The sequence below is a fragment of the Ostrinia nubilalis genome, chromosome 28 (assembly GCF_963855985.1).
Source record: "Ostrinia nubilalis chromosome 28, ilOstNubi1.1, whole genome shotgun sequence".
Classification (NCBI taxonomy): Eukaryota; Metazoa; Arthropoda; class Insecta; order Lepidoptera; family Crambidae; genus Ostrinia; species Ostrinia nubilalis.
In genome coordinates this window covers 5477104-5493663 of record NC_087115.1, presented here as the reverse complement: position 1 = coordinate 5493663, position 16560 = coordinate 5477104, and the positions used below count along the sequence as shown (strand labels likewise).

At 40.9% G+C, this 16560-nt stretch overlaps 1 protein-coding gene across 1 annotated transcript; it reads right to left on the bottom strand.

Moving 5' to 3' along the window:
• Window positions 1-938: 938 nt before the first annotated feature.
• LOC135085314 (serine protease snake-like) lies at window positions 939-14472 on the bottom strand. The gene is made up of 10 exons (XM_063980104.1): window positions 14314-14472; window positions 11864-11964; window positions 10940-11027; window positions 10178-10288; window positions 9462-9514; window positions 6533-6693; window positions 5496-5690; window positions 2973-3162; window positions 1843-2000; window positions 939-1319 (listed from the first exon to the last, which is right to left on the bottom strand). The coding sequence occupies exons 2-10, from the start codon at window positions 11934-11936 to the stop codon at window positions 1146-1148; spliced, it is 1203 nt and encodes a 400-aa protein (XP_063836174.1). The 5' UTR covers window positions 11937-11964; window positions 14314-14472; the 3' UTR covers window positions 939-1145.
• Window positions 14473-16560: the final 2088 nt, after the last annotated feature.

Sequence of the window (16560 nt, the reverse complement as noted above, 5' to 3'; positions counted from 1 at the left end):
TACGCGCGAGCGATAAGGATAGGTAGCTTGGGGTCATTGGACAAAATTCTACGTGCTCACGGACCAGGCTTTATACAGAATCGGCCGATACCAAATCGGTGTAATGTGCGCACTTTCATACATCTCCATACTGATCAACAGCCCGACCCAACTATCGACCAACTAAAAACCGGTGGTCTGCGCCTAGGCTTATTCTTAATATAAGTTTAAATCGTTTTAATTACATAAAACACTGGTTGGATCTTTGTATCTTAGTGAAAGAGGTATCTTAGGTCTAGCGCTTTTACTCAGTCTGAGGTATGAAACGGTACGAGAGGGTGTTTTTGGGATGTCAAATGTCAGCGAGACTTCAATAAGACGATTATTATCACACTGCACCGCGGTCCGCGTGATTACATTATTATAAGGCTTGATTTCCTCCTACGCTGACGTCGGTCGCGTACTCAGATGATTCTATGATCTGAGGTCGCGTACATCGGTCGAGCGTACGAATAAACACAATGTTCTATGAAGCACCGCACTGCAACGCCGTCGTCAGCGGCAGATGATTACATAGAACTAGTGTGTACCTAATCGTGCGCGCCGCTGACGTCGGTCACCGATGTCAGCCTAAAAGGAAATCAAGCCCTAAAAATCCCGCGCGCAGATGCGTTGTCAGTGTGTTGTGCCGCGCGTGTTTTCTATACAAACTGAGGTACTTGCATACAATGATTAAATCTGTCGTCCCGCGTACCGCGGCGGAGCGCGGTGCAGTGTGATAATCGCCTAAATATGCTTCAGGCCTGCAGATTTGTATGCGTAACGTATTGTCACGTAATATAGGTATCAATGTCACCCCTCCCGCGCCCGTGCCGCTCCCACACCTCAGGCACTGACTGAATTAAGCGCTAGAACTCTAAAATAGCACTTGGAGGATTCACACCACGGTCCGTGAGCACGTAGAATCCCGTCCAATGACCCCAAGCTGCCCATCCTTGTCGCTCGCACGTAATTATGTTGCTGTCGCGCTCGCACACTCACTGCGGGCGCCCGTCGCACAGTCGCGACAGCAATATAATTACGCGCGAGCGATAAGGATGGGTAGCTTGGGGTCATTGGACGGGATTCTACGTGCTCACGGACCAGGCTTTAGCCTTTCCAACGGATCATTCTCCAGGCCACACGATGCTCTCAATCCAGTCGACGTAGCTAGACACGCGCGTGTATATGGCCGGCTGGCCGGTCTTCCCGCACTGCTTCCCGAATGACGTCACTCCCAGGATGTAGAAGATGCAAGGGTTCTGCTTTGAAGCTGCTTGGATGGGAGAGCCGGAGTCACCCTGAGGAGAAATAGCAAATTGTATATCACAGGATTTGATAGTGTGCATTGCAGTATAACAAGTGTGCGGCAAACTTATCAACCTAGCACTGTAAGCGCCTCACCTCGCGGTTGACATCTTGTTGGATCCTTTTCTGAGTTGATAAGTCTGCTATGACTTTGAGTATCACATTTGCAATGACTAAGTCGGCGGTAGTAATTAATTAAGCTCATATCAATCGCCAGTGGCGTCATCTGATGAGGATAACGGGACTATTCCCACCTCTCGTTCCCACCGCTGCAGCTCCTGTGTAGCCAAGATCTACAGTTTGACTGCCAGTGAAGGTCAAGTTTGTCCCGGGGAAAGTTAAACTGTCATTGGACCGGCAACGAAATTAATCAGAGGAACATAGGATGAGTTCGAAGTAAAGGTTCATCTATCATGATCTCCAAAGAGCTATAAGACGTTATTTATTACTTAAACTTAACTTCGTCATAAGTCGAAAATCTGGTGAGGACTGTGATAGTCATTATCTTTCACTCACCTGGCACGTATCCTTCCCCCCTCGAAGCTCCCCCGCGCACATCTGCTGCGGTACGAATCCCTTCCAGTTGCGGTTGTGGTTTAGTAGCGGGTCACACTGCTCGTTCTGGAGCAGAGAGAGTGACACCTTCTGCAGCTCCTTGGAGGTCTCTTTGGTTACTGGAAACAAGAATTCAATAGTTATTAATAACTATAGCCTGGTCTGCGAGCACGTAGAATTTTGTCCAACGACCCCAAACTACCCATCCTTGTCGCTCGCGCGTAAGTGTGCGAGCGCGACAGCAACATAATTAACTTTCCGCCCGCGTGGAATTTTGTCTGTCACAGTAAAACTTTATCTCGCGCGACCCTATTTCAAAAACCGGGTAAAAACTTGTCCTTTCCTTTCCCGGGACTCAAACTATCTCTATGCCAAATTTCATCAAAATCGGTTCAGTGGTTTAGGCGTGAAAGCGAGACAGACAGATAGAGAGACAGAGTTACTTTCGCATTTATAATATTAGTATAGATAGCTAGGAGCTTAATGCAGGGAAGCACAGACTGACTGAAAGACCGACATCGTAAAGGTAGCAGGAAAGCGCTGGACGCAGGCCGCTACCAACCGGGTAACATGGAAAGCATTGGGGACTTGGGGAGGCCTATGTTCAGCAGTGGACGTCCTATGGCTGAGATGATGATGACAGACTGACTGGGACCAGGGGCCACTCGGGCAGATTATGAGCTAAAGCGGACGGCAGATTACAAAACACCTGAATAAAGTTTTATGTTAAAATTTCGTTCGTTTTATTAAGTCGCTGGCAGGCCAAGTACATGGGTGGGGCACATAGCTCCTAAGTCGTAGAAAAGACGACCACAGAGGGGAAGATGTATATATGTAGGTATTCTACTCGATGGACCGACGGTCTAGTGATGGTCATAGGTAGCACTTGGATGCCGGTAGCGTAGGACCGGTCCAGCAGAGGTTTGAAGAGGAGGGAGGACACCCTTTGGTTGCCAAGCGTTAAGAAACCCTTGTGATCAGTTGCTATCAATTTGTAGGTGGAGTGTTGTTTCGTCTCACACAAACAATAATTGTATCCCACGAAATTAAGTGGTTCTGTCTTGTCTTCAGAACCCTAAGAATAAACTCACCAACGTCCTTCACCCCCCATCCAGTAGCGATTGCCTTCTCATAGTCCCCGAAGCCGTCTTTGGTCCACAGACAGGCTGGGCGGATCGCGTCTTCAAAGACGACGTCCGTAGCTAACTCTATAAGAGCTATGTCGTTGTATTTCACTGGCGACTTGTAGTCTGGGTGCGTGTGGATGTGGCGGATCGGGACCTGGAAGAAAAAAGGTACTGTTCATCATCATTATCATCATCTCAGCCATAGGACGTTCACTGCTGAACATAGGCCTCCCCCAATGCTTTCCATGTTGCCCGGTTGGTAGTGGCCTGAATCCAGTGCCTTCCTGCTACCTGTATGATGGTCGTCATACCAGTGATAACTTATGGTTCGGAAACGTGGCCTCTCACTATAGGCCTTATCGATGGCTCCTACGTATAAAGGCGAAACTGCCGCTTACGCCTTTTTCCAATTATTTAAGCAATGATTTCATTTTGCTCTAATCTATAACGTCAGTAAGAAAAAAAAAATTTTTTCCATTAGATACAAAATAAAATTTTAGGCAAATAGGCGTATGTGCAAAACTACGCCACGTATAAAGCCCAATCATACGATTCGTCAATCTATACGAGTAGTTGCTTACATAAATATATATTTTTTATAATCCAAATCTTAAATAAAGCCATGAAAATATTTAGCAAATTGTTTTATTTATAAATTATGACACATTATATAGTTATTTAACTTTTAGCGTTAAGAGTAGCATCTCAAACTAAATTGAAAATTATAAATAACTTGAAAAAATCGAACTGCCTAAGGCATCGTGGGTTCAATTCCCGCCTTAGGCAGTTCGATTTTTTCAAGTTATTTATAATTTTTAAAAATATGACACATTATGTTAAAAGACCTAACTAAATCTCGAGCACAGTATATGGGCGTATTTGCGTTAAAACGTAATAACGATACATTAAACAACTTTTTCTAACTGATTTATTATTGATATAGCACATGATAACAATTAAAATAATTACATGCATAAATAAAGAGAGTAATCGCTTAAAATATTACATTTACGTTGTCATTTAAGTCTCTTTACGTTGAACAATATACATGAAATTATAGAAATGTGACGACGTAAAAGGGCAATGCGTAAAATCTCAAAATATATAAGAAAAATATAAAAATTGATAACAGCAGTAGCAAAAGCATTACATGTTAAGGCTAAATGTGAAATTTCATTAAATTCGTTTTAGTAGGTCAGAAGATATGACCCAAAAATATGGTTCTGGCCACTAAAATGGCTCTCCTGTAAAATTTACTTTTTTCACTTACGCCTATGTTCGGTGTTTCTTTACGAGATCGAATCAGAAACGAGGAAAAGGTACCTACTGTTACCCAATAATAATTTGTTAACTAAGTAGGTGCCTACACGGGGCTTTTTATTGAAAACAGATTTTGGTTTTGCTGATGGTTGAATAAGAAACATTATATCGTCTAAATAGACACTGTAAACATCCCTCTCCTGATAATTCTAAGAAAGGCTGCAAAATTTGAAGTACTTTCTTTTTTTGGTGAGATTGTGTCCCCGTAGGGCATCATTTCTTGAAACATATAGCGTGCCATACCTTACAAGAAAGGTTGTACAAGTGTCTTTTGGTATAATTCAACATGGTGAGATCCTGAAGAAGTATCTATCCTTGGCTGTGCTCTTATTTATAGGTAGCCTGTTAAACCCATACATTACGTCACCATTTGATGATTTGACACCTTTTTTTGCTAATCAGTTCGTTGTACTTACGTCTAAAGTGTCACTTTTGTAGCTTAGGTAGCATCATCTTCTCACTGGTGACTGTGCTTGCTGTAATGGTGATTAGTTCACCGCTTAGGTAACTATAGCTTCTTCCTTTGCTAGTTCCTCGTACTCACGTCTATGGGGTCGGCTCCGTCGTTGACCTTGGAGTCGATGTTCTGGTCTCCGAGCCGGACCACCGCCGGCGCGGGGTCCCGGGCCCGCGGGTCCTTGCTGCAGTGGCCCGCAGTCAGCACGAAGCGGCTGAGCAGGCGCCAGGCAGGGGAGACGCTGCCTTTTGGCGCTAGACACTAGGTCGCTTTTACCATAAATATTACTCGTTTTAGGAGCGCCGGCTGAGCTCCAGGCAGAGGAGAAGTTGCTTTATGGCGCTAGACACTAGGTCGCTTTTAACGTAAAGATTACCTTGTTTTCGAAGCGCCGGCTAATCAGGCTCCAGTTGGAGTTGGAGAGAGAGACAGAGGCAGTTGGAGAAAAAGCTCCGTTCTATCTAAATGGACACATCCAAAATGTGTTGTCTCTAGGTACTCACTTCTATGGGTCATCTTCGTGGCCTGGGTAGTATTTGCAGCTGTAGTTTCTTCCTTTACTGGTTCTGCATTGCTTGCTATGCTAGTGATTTTGTAGCTTATACCTATACCTAGACAGTTACAACAGCTACAGAGAACTCCCTTTGCTGCTTTAATAAGCTTCGCTCTATCCAAGTCTATAGCTTCTCCCTCTTCTTCTCTCTACTCACGTCTATGGGGTCGGCTCCGTCGTTGACCTTGGAGTCGATGTTCTGGTCTCCGAGCCGGACCACCGCTGGCGCCGGGTCCCGTGCCCGCGGGTCCTTGCTGCAGTGGCCAGCCGTCAGCACGAAGCGACGACTGAGCAAACTGCCGCCGCAGTTGAAGTCGTAGCCGCCGTCGAAGTTGGCCCAGCCTATGGCTGCCTGGGAACAATAGAATAAGGCTTTTAAAAAGCATTTACGTGTCTCAGCTAAATCCTACTGCGTTAGTGACGCTCTTTACATTTGTAGCTTCTGCAGAATACCAGCGTCCTTTTGCGTTATAGCATCACTGGTGACGCTGTATCCATCCGTATCTTCTGCAGAATACTGTATGTTGCAGGTCTACAGAACGTGCTGAGTGGTTGCTGCTTCGTTTAAAACAAATTAATAACGTATTGCACAGGCAATATGATGAACCAAATATTTTAAACTAGGTATATCTCCTTCTTCGTCACAAAACAATTTTTCAAGGCCTCTCCCAAGGTTTTCCACAATGAACGCTCCTGCGCTGCCCGCATCCAGGCTCTTCCCGCGACCTTTACCAGATCGTCGGTCCATCTAGTAGGAGGCCTGCCCACGCTACGTCTTCCAGTAGTAAGGATAAAACACACTAATCTACATAGTAACGAAAAACTTGATGTTATCTCCCTTGAGAGCATGACCAGAGACGTTTTGAGACAAATAATATGTACGACCTACCTACATTCTCGTTTCAGCCAAATGAGGTCCACAGCTGGACTTTCTCAAAAATATTTTGCCAAATACATTAAAAAAAAAAAAACAAAAATCAAAAATATTCAGTTTAGACCACAAGTGGCACTTATGAACGTCAAATATAGCAAACAATAAAAAGAAAAGGCCCTTATGGGGCACTTTACATGTCTCCTATCTTTTGGGCCCTACCAGCGCTTCGAGACAAACATATGGCAAGTGCTGAGAAGAAACGCCGGAACAAACTCAGTCACCACTAATTGCCAGGAATTCAATTCTGTTCTATTCCTTACCATATGCGGGAACTCCCCTCTAGTGGCATCCTCCCCCCCTATGATCAGCTCCACGCTAGTGTAGTGGCACTTCGAGGCAACGAACGTTAGACCGTCATTGTCTACTGAGAGAGGGGATGCGTCTACCCGCGATAGCACACTGCGGCTGTAGGCGTCGCATTCTGAAAGAGAGATAGATTTTTTTTCATCCACAACCAGGAAGCTCTTGGCCTGTATCTCACCTGATGGTAAGTGATGATCAGGCCGAAGGTGGAAGCGAGCTTCACCCGGAATCCTCAACCACGGAGGAACTGGCTATCTTACCTCTAACTGCCGGAACACAACAATGCTGTTAACATTGTTGTTATGGCGACAGACTTAGGTAAGATGGTGGCAGCTAGCCAGGCGGACTTAGAACAAGCCCTATCAATTAAACCGAACAGAAAAATGTGCCCCCACTGGGAATCGAACCCGGGACCTCTGCGTCTGAAGCAGGTCCTTTAGACCGAGAGCTATTGTCCATTGCGGGCAAAAGACAGACTTTAATCTTCTTTGGAGATGGATTCGTTCTGCTCCGAATATCATAGGTAATACCTAGGTATAGGTAGTTTGTAGGTAACAAAACTTCACGGGGAAAAATACAAACATGCATATCCGTTTAGCACTTTATCTACTTTGATGAGATTAGGTACCTAATTTAGTACCCATCGGTGTTTCCAAACAATAAAAAGAGGATATTTTCCTCAAGTAAAAAGAGGAAAATTGATAAAGAAAACCAGATTAGCGTTGGAAAATTGAATACAATCTGAAAGGGAACAACTAACTAGTAATATACAGGGTGACTTTTGTATCAGTATCCAAATTTTAATATAATAATCTATGAAGCGAAAGGCAAAACACGTATTTTTTATTTTTGTATCGTCCAGTACAAAAATGTCAAAATAAAGCACCCAGAAACAGTCTGAAAAAACACTTACACCGTGGTCACGGCTCACTCGCTTACGCACGCACACACGTACGCGCCTGCCCGCGCCGCATTTCATTCATTGCGATACGATTTATAAGTTGTCGATTTTCCCTTCATACTTTCACGGGCTTAGGACCGTCAAAATGCAAAAGATTTCAAAGTGGTAATTAGTTTTAATTAAACAGACTTACTAATTTATGGTAGAAAAATTAAATACCTACGACAATAATTACGCTATCAAAAAGAAAATAAAATCACCGAGAGCGGTAACACTACTTTTCTTGTGTACCTATTCGGGGGTATTTATCGTTATTTTCATGTGCAATAATTGAGATTGCTTACCAAACCTACCTAACCTAACAACAAACTAACAAATTATGAGTAGTTATTTTAATAATTGCCCAAAGTGCATACCATTTTTCTCCAGACAGACTTGCACGCTTTTGTACATTGTCTTTGAGTTTATTTAAAACTACAGTGTCATTTCGCACTTCGCGTCTCGTGTAGGTACTTACCTACTTGCTCGCGGATCTCGCTTCAGTTTGCCGCTAAAATCGTTCACCGGTTTGGCACTGTTGGGTTTAGTCCTTGGTTACGAAGTCGAGGTATTCCTCTGGGCCCGGTTCAAACTCTCTCCACTTAAAATGTAGCACCGAATCATTTCATAACACTCGCGCTGCGAATACAACGTTACGTTGACCGCACGACGGAACGATCGGCGCGCGCAGCGATACGCGCGTCTCGTAAAGGGTTGCGCGGGCGACTGATTGAAGCGCCGCGCGGCCAGGCCGGCCGGTCGAGCGTTGCCACACGTTGCCAGCTCTCCGCTCGACCAGCTCTCCCGCAAAATGTTTACGCGCTAAGCGCGGTAACCACACTACGTGATTAATTGGTTAGGAAAAAAATAGTTGATGTTAAAATTTGACCTACCTATTTTTTATTAAAAATGTCATCTATAAACGATACCTTATGTCAGGAAAAAATTTGGATACTGATACAAAAGTCACCCTGTATAATTTTAAAAGCTATAATAAATTTTAAAAGATATAAAGCTGGGACCTATAAAATGTAGGTATTTTGCCTGACAAAACTAGCTGACCCGAAGAACTTCGAACCACTTTCATCAGTCAGAACTATGTACTACGATTCTAATTAGGAAAGAACTGTTCAAATCGGTCCAGTAGTTTTATTTTAATGTTAGTGTAGATGTTACAGGAAATGTATGAATTCTAGGAATTGTATACTATTCCTAGGAAATGTATACAATTCCGAAGCTATTTAGGAAATGTATAAAATATTGCTTCAGAGATTTTTTAATACGCACATATCCTAGGAAATGTATACTTTTCCTAGGAATTTTATAGAATTCCAATATTGTATTAGGAAATGTATAAAACTAAGCGGCACAAGCGCGGTCGCGTGATCGGATGTCCCTCGGTACGCCTAAAATTTCATTTAGCCAAACCACATTGGCCGATAGGTACTTTTAACTCACAATTATTATTGTTTAGCCTGACAGTTGTTTTCGCACTATTATACCTTTATTTCGGCATCACGCATATTACGCTGAAATATTGGAAATCCCTAATTTTAACATCTCTTTTATTAAACTATTATTGACATGAAGGTTTTAGTACTCCTGTAGCTGGATAACAAAGTCTCGGTTAGGTTAGGTTAGACTTGCGACCTTACACATACACAGTTGCCGCGGCGCGGTAGCGCCATTTAAGTTTCGGAGAACAAAAAGTGGAGTAATAAAAATAATTTTGTGTAAAAAAAAATAACTTAATTACATTTCCGATTGCTGTTTAGGAAATGTATAATTTTCCTAGGAAATGTGTCTAATATAATTTACATCACACATTTCCGGGTGATTTTAGGACTTATACACAATTCCTAGGAATTGTATACAATGACGGATTTCATACATTTCCTGTAACATAGATAAGTACCTATGGATAATAATGTAATTATGGAACTTACTTTTCTCACTCACTCTTCTATTGTCATTTGCTTCAGTCCACACCGGGGGAGGGCTGGAAGATAAAAAGTGGAATAAAGGATTAGTTACTACACCTTTTTGATTTTACTTCTTGTTTAATAAGATGCTGAGAGATTTGGCTTAGTTTCTTCCGTCACTTCTCAGCGCCAGTCGAAAAGACAATGCCGGAATATGGCGCATTTTTTTTCGCGCGGCCATCGACCAAACCTTGTTTTTTTATTACAAAATAGTGTAACATGATACTTACCTCTAAACTCAGTCTGAACTGAGTTACGAGCACTTACTATATAACATGATACTTAACTTCCTCTAAACTCAGTCTTAACTGAGTTACTGCAGTGTGGAGCAGAATCAGCGCGATAAAAGACGGCACATATTATACGTAACGTTCTAGTAAGTTACAAAAAACAAGGTTTGGTCACCTTCCATACAAAATCTGGCATTGCCATTTGTTGTCCTGAATTAGGGTTAGGGCAAGCAGCTTGCTAACTTTGATAAAGAGTCTCCTTTCAGCCAAATGACGTCCGCTGCTGGAAAAAGGCCTCCCCCAAGGAGTTCCACAAAGACAGGTCCTGCGCCGCCCGCATCCAGGCACCTCCCGCGACCTTCAATAAATCATCGGTCCACCACTAAGTATGTGGTCACGTTTCCAAAGAAACAGGAGTGGGGACTGTACTTGATAAAAGATGGTTCTTACTCAACAGTCCGTGGTTTGGCAGTCTGGAGGATGGTCTTTCCATCTCTGCAACAGACCAGGTTTTGGCCGAATGCGTTGTACTCGCAGAATGTAGGTCTGATACCACTGAATCTGAGGAAGAGAAAAATTCAGTTAGTTAAGATATTATGTGACAATCGTAAGTCCGTTGAAAGAAAGCAGCAATCGATTTCCCTGAATTTATTGAATTCAAAATAAAAAAGCACATTTTATAGCAAATTGGAAACTAAGATAGTTTTCAGGACTAGAATAATTTCAGCCACAGGATGTCCACTGCTGAACATAGGCCTCCCCCAATGATTTCCACATTGCACGGTTGGTAGCTGCCTGCATCAAGTGCCTTCCTGCTACCGTGAGGTCGTCGGTCCAACTTGTGGGTGGACGTCTCACGCTGCGTTTTCCAGTACGTGACACGTTTAGCTACTAAATTACTTATCACTGGACAAAGGAGGCTGATAATAGTGACTGAGTTTCTTGCGCTGCTTCTTCTCAGCACTCACCCATTTATTGTCCCGAAGCAGTGGTAGGGTTAATACTGGGACGTGCAAAAGTGCTTTTAAAAAGCCTATTTGCAAAAAGAAATAAGTTTTATGAGGTTTTTTACGCGCGAGCGATAAGGATAGGTAGCTCTGGGTCATTGGACAAAATTCTACGTACTCGGCGATCAGACTTTAATTAACTAGGTACTTGAATAGAGTGTTCAATCATTACAACAAAATTTTACCCGCTTCTAGTTTCACTCACTCATAGTCGTTCTTCGCTTGCTTACACGCTTCTGCCGGTCTACACACACCCAATGTCCCTGTGTAAGTGTCTACACAGGAGTCTCCATCTGAAAAATGCATCAGAAACCCTGAAGCTACTAATTCTAAAAAGCAGCTATAAAGGCCGTAGCACATTTATCAACCCGGAAAGGGATCGTAACCGTATCAACTCTAGGCGGTCAGTATTCTTTGTATGAAACACTCATCCGTACCGTAACCGCAGCGTTTGACAGCGAGCGAAAGATGATGACAGCTCGCAAAAGGCGATACGGTGTTGATCCCTTTCCGAGTTGATATGTCTGCTTGACCTTAATAGACCAGTACGGCGAGCACGATAAACTTTCGAGTTCGAATCGTTTGCGTATTCGAATCGCCATCAAAAGATTTAGTAGGTACGAAAACTACAACAGCGCTCTTGTGAACGTAAAGTGAACTTCGTATGAGAAATGGCTGCACGAAACTTATTTTGAGAATCAAAATTGTCACGTTATCGTTTAATTCGAAGGTTGAGTTTCGAATACGCAAACGATTCGAAGACGAAAGTTGTTCATTCTAGAGGTACAGTATTATTAATTACTTAGCTGTGCTAATAAGAAATCACTTTTCTTTTAGTATAAAAAGTATTTTTCGTAACACGCAATATTCACAGAACTATGAACATGGAACATGCGTTACAAGCACGAACTGTCTATGCGGATTGTGTATTATTTTAAGATAACTTTGGTAGAAAGAAATCCAACAGCACCAAAGTGTAGGTACTTCTACAGTTAAAAATGTTTATGCTACTGATTTCCGTAATTATCTGATTGAAATTGATCTTTTAAAGTTTATACCTACTCTATTAGTTCACATAATATTATATTTCTACTTACTATTTTTTAATAATAATAAAAATGTAACTCACCGTTTCTCTGTGCCTTGCTATCTTTAACAACTAAAAATAATGCCACTTGTAGTAATAACTTCAAAATCATCATCACACATTTGTGTGTTCAGGGCGCAGATCTGAAAAAAAAACACAAAAGTAAAAAAAAATGCTAAAAAATATTCTAGACTAGCGGCCGCCTGCGACTTCGTACGCGTGGATCCCGTTTTACCCCCTTAGGGGTGGAGTTTCGTAAAATCCTTTCTTAGCGGATGCCTAAGTCATAACATCTACCTGCATGCCAAATTTCAGCCCGATCCGTCCAGTGGTTTGGGCTGTGCGTTGATAGATCACTATGTCAGTCAGTCAGTCAGTCAACCTTTGAGTTATAAATATTTTAAATAAGGTCACGGTAAGCACCTGGATGCGGGCAGCGCAGAACCGGTCCTTGTGGAAATCCTTGGGGGAGGCCTTTGTCCAGCAGTGGACGTCATTTGGCTGAAACGAATGAACGATAGAAATGGCTTTTTGACCAGAAAATTAAGCTTCATGTTTAGCAGTTTTGTTTATGGTTTGTTTATATTAATGTAGTTCTTTTTCTTTGAACTTGGCTGAACATGCTGCCGGGTGTCTAGATGTGTTTAGGTATAAAAAAACCGTGTCGGTTACTTTACTTCAAGGTGAGGTGGAAATAAGTTTTTCGGTCAAAACGCATAATAGAAGTATACTTTGCGGCACTCCTACGCCTAAACTATTGATTTTACAAAAAGGTAAGGTAGGCTTCAAAAATAGGAATTTTTCTCTAGTTTTATTTTCTCTACGAATGTTTATCATAAAATTTATCCGAAAGGATTTTTCCAATTTCCAGCAACCATACGAGGTCGCAAAGTTGAAATTTGTAAAGAGCACATCGAAATCTATTACTCGTAGGTATACCAATTTTCATTACTCCCAGAAAACATTCCAGGTAAAACTACCATAATTATGACTGGACTATTCGAACTATTAGAGGTCGCGGGTTCAATACCCGCTCAATACAAATGTATTTGTATGTATGAATTTACCTGTTTGTTATTGGTTCGGGTGTGTTCTGTGATACTACCTACCTATCCGTATTATGTTTAGTTGCTGCAATTCACGAAGGCGAGTGAGCTTTACATGTGTGGTGGCTCGCTACTGTTAGTTTTTCAAAAGTTTTAATACACACACAAGTAAAGCTTCTTCAGTTGTAACTGTAGGTGTATTTACAAAAAAAAGTCTGGCACATCTATAGTACAAGCTTTGCTTAGTTTGGGACTAGATGGCGCAGTATAAAAAGTCTAACGATATTTATTTATTTATTATTTATTTAGTTATATTGGTAGAGCGAGTCGAATACCCCAGTGATCTTTTTAGTTGCATCATATGTTAATAACGAGTCATATAATTTGCATATAAGTAGTCAAGGCCGTAACCTATAGTACAGGAAATACATAATTGTATGTAATACATAATTTGATTGGACACGAAAGTTACGTTGTTGGTTTCTTAATCACTGTTGAACTAATTTTGATGAATTTTGGTATAGAGTTAGATTGAACCGTTGTTGTACTTATTAAAATCCATTCTAAATTAAAAATATATAGGGCTCTTTCCGACGCAGCCGGTTAAAAAGCACTCTTAAAATATTTTTTATTGAATTTATTTACTCAATTAAATTGGGACTTTTATTGAATCTTTGCATGTTGTAGTATTAACATTACATAGTAAACAAAACTTTTTTGTAAGCTAACGTAACTTTTGAAAAAAGTAAAAAAAAAACGTTCCAAAAAGGTACTAAGTACGATCATTTTTATGTGTAGTCATTTTCGGTAAAACGAGATAAACTATTCGCATCTTAGCATCTTTAACTAACATAAAAGCGTTAGAATTCAAAACACAGTTTCTAAATCTATAAGTCTACTAACTGGTATTTATTTAAATTTAACCTAGTTTAATTTAATTTAATTTGTTGCGGCGCTTCTTCTCAGCACTTTCCAAATGTTTGTCTCGAAGCGCTGGTAGGGCAAAAAGCTTGTGATGCCCGTTTTCACTATCAATCCCTAATTTTTAAGTGACCCCTTTGAAAACAAAATTCCTAGTATGTGTTACCATAGGGGTCACTTAAAAATGAGGGATTGATGGTGAAAACGGGCATAAGACTTTTATAGGCTCCTTAAGGGTAACAGAGTGATTGATAAAGCGAAGTTATTCATAAAATTCAGAAGTCCTAGTAAGTTCTATAACCCTACCACTGCTTCGGGACAATAAACTGGTCAGTGCTGAGAAGAAACGGCGCAAAAAACTCAGTATAAATTGCCAGTATCTTTTTTTCAATAAAATTACAAGATTATTTCCAAGTCGAGTTTCCATACAAACCGTACCAAATCTCAATTAAAATCCTTGAACTTGAATTACTTAATGACAAAATTATTGTAATTAAAACCAATTAAAATAATAGGACCACTTACCAAAGAGGACTTATTTTAAATTACACTCCATGGCATCCGAAAAAAACAAAATTGCACAGATAAAAAAACACAACACCAAAAAGTTTTTGCCCTTAAAAGGTCTTGTATACGAACTAAACGTAACAAACACGTCCAGTTTAATGGGAAACCAGACCGGTACTGGTCTAAAACCAGATTGTGTATTATGTTTGTATCAAGCGATGCTCTGGGCAGCACGTACGATTCATTAGCTAATCTTCTTATACATAAAATTGGAATGTCTGTTTTAATGTGAAAATAACAGCTTTCGAAAATGCAAGAGTTTGAATTAGTCGGTCGGCTAATTTATTAAAAAATACTCGACACGTATTTTTCACTTTTTCAAACTAATGAAAATTTTAAGAGAAAGCATGCTAGTTCAAAAGAAGAGGCCCGTGACGTCAAGGCGTGCTTAAAAGTGTAGCACTTTGTGACGTAACGCGGAAATTCAACGCATCAGAACTTCGTAAAAACTTGTTTGATTGACAAATAAAATTTTTATACGTGTCCAATATTTTTTGATAATTATGTAATTGACGGACTAAAAGTTATTTTTAGGAAACTAGTTACATAATAGCCTATTGTCATTAGTGATACAATTTTCCCGTTATCTTTTCTTCGAATGCGTGAAAACCCCATATCTCATAGGGGTATAATAGTTCACATTCTAGTCCATAAAATTTCATAATCAGTCAAGCCATTTAGCAGGAGTTTTCATCATAATAGTCCGGCGAGGATTAATAAACAGTCTAATAAACAATAAGTACCTATAGGTAATTAATCTATACTTCTATACTAATATTATAAATGCGAAAGTAACTCTGTCTGTCTGTCTGTCTGTCTGTCTCAGTTTCACGCCTAAACCAATGAACTGATTTTGATGAAATTTGGCAGGGAGATAAAAGTTCCCGGGAAAGGACATAGTTTTTATCCCGGTTTTTGAAACAGGGACGCGCTCGATAAAGTTTTTCTGTGACAGACAAAATTCCACGCGGGCGAAGCCGCGAGCGGAAAGCTAGTTTATAATAAGATCACTGACCAAGGAGAAATTATTTTTAATAATTTTCATGTCATCCTAAAGAAATTAAAATAGGTTATAAAAAAGATCCCAAAATCAATAGGTAATTTTCTGGAAACTGGCGACTTTCTTGCTCTGTTTCTTCTCAGTATTGGCCCACTTTACTGTCTTGCAGTGGTAGGGTTAAAATTATACTGAAACCTGTGACTTAACTACTTGACTTAAGGTCCTATGTCCCCTAGACGGGGCAGAGGGCGTCCACAACAGTCCTCCATCGCGTTCGGTCTTGAGCTTCGCGCTTGATCTCGCTCCAGGTCTTGCCGATTTTCTTCGCCTCGTCTGCTACAGTGCGCCGCCAAGTTTGCTTGGGGCGACCACGTTTGCTGAAACCTGTGAAAGCTCAATACTCAATACGTTTATTGCTTCCATAATAGTAAAAGCTCCTTTATAAGCTTTAAGAATAGCTACGATTTTCATAGAGGTTGCATTACTTTCCAATTTTTTTAAACTGTTAGTTTACATTTTCGTTAATATTTAACGGCATTATCAAATTACGGATAAACTGGCCTTTAGTTGCCTCTTACGAGAACAATTTATTTTATTTTAAAATCTTTGCTTCAATGTTTTATTTATTGCGCATTAAAATGCAACAAGTTTGAGGCATTTAACGTCATAGGTGTACATACGTCATGTGTTGACGTAAATTGAAGCTTTTGATACTATTAATAATTATTAATAATCATAACAATGTGTAATAAGTTGTGTGTGCAACTACGGGACTATTCCCACCTCTCGTTCCCACCGCTACAACTCCTGTGTAGCTAGGATCTACAGCTCGACCGTCAACACAACCAGTGAAGGTCACGTTTGTCCCGGAGGAAAGTTAAACTGTCATTGGACCCGCTGGATAAGTACTAAGCATAATAATACTATCCACTTATAACTAAACAAAAGCTACCGTGGATTTGAAAATTATAAATAACTTGAAATAATCGAACTGCCTAAGACGGGAATTGAACCGACGACCTTCCGCTTGCCGGGCGACTGCTCTTCCAACTGAGCTACTTAGACACTGAATGAACCCGTCGAAATAAGTCTTTTTGCTGTGCGTAGCCTATAAGTAGTCGTTCGTTCGTTAGTTGCAGCCAAATGACGTCCACTGCTGGACAAAGGCCTTTCCCAAGGATTTCCACAAAGACCGGTCTTACGCT

Bases quoted from the DNA above. Each gene is read 5' to 3' on its own strand.
- LOC135085314 (XM_063980104.1), bottom strand. From the start codon at position 11,936: ATGATGATTTTGAAGTTATTACTACAAGTGGCATTATTTTTAGTTGTT. The intron at 9,515-10,177 runs GTAAGAACCATC...TTTATCTTCCAG, and splicing joins GCCAAACCACGGACTGTTGA to CCCTCCCCCGGTGTGGACTG. The intron at 2,001-2,972 runs GTGAGTTTATTC...TCTTGTTTCCAG, and splicing joins ATGGGGGGTGAAGGACGTTG to TAACCAAAGAGACCTCCAAG.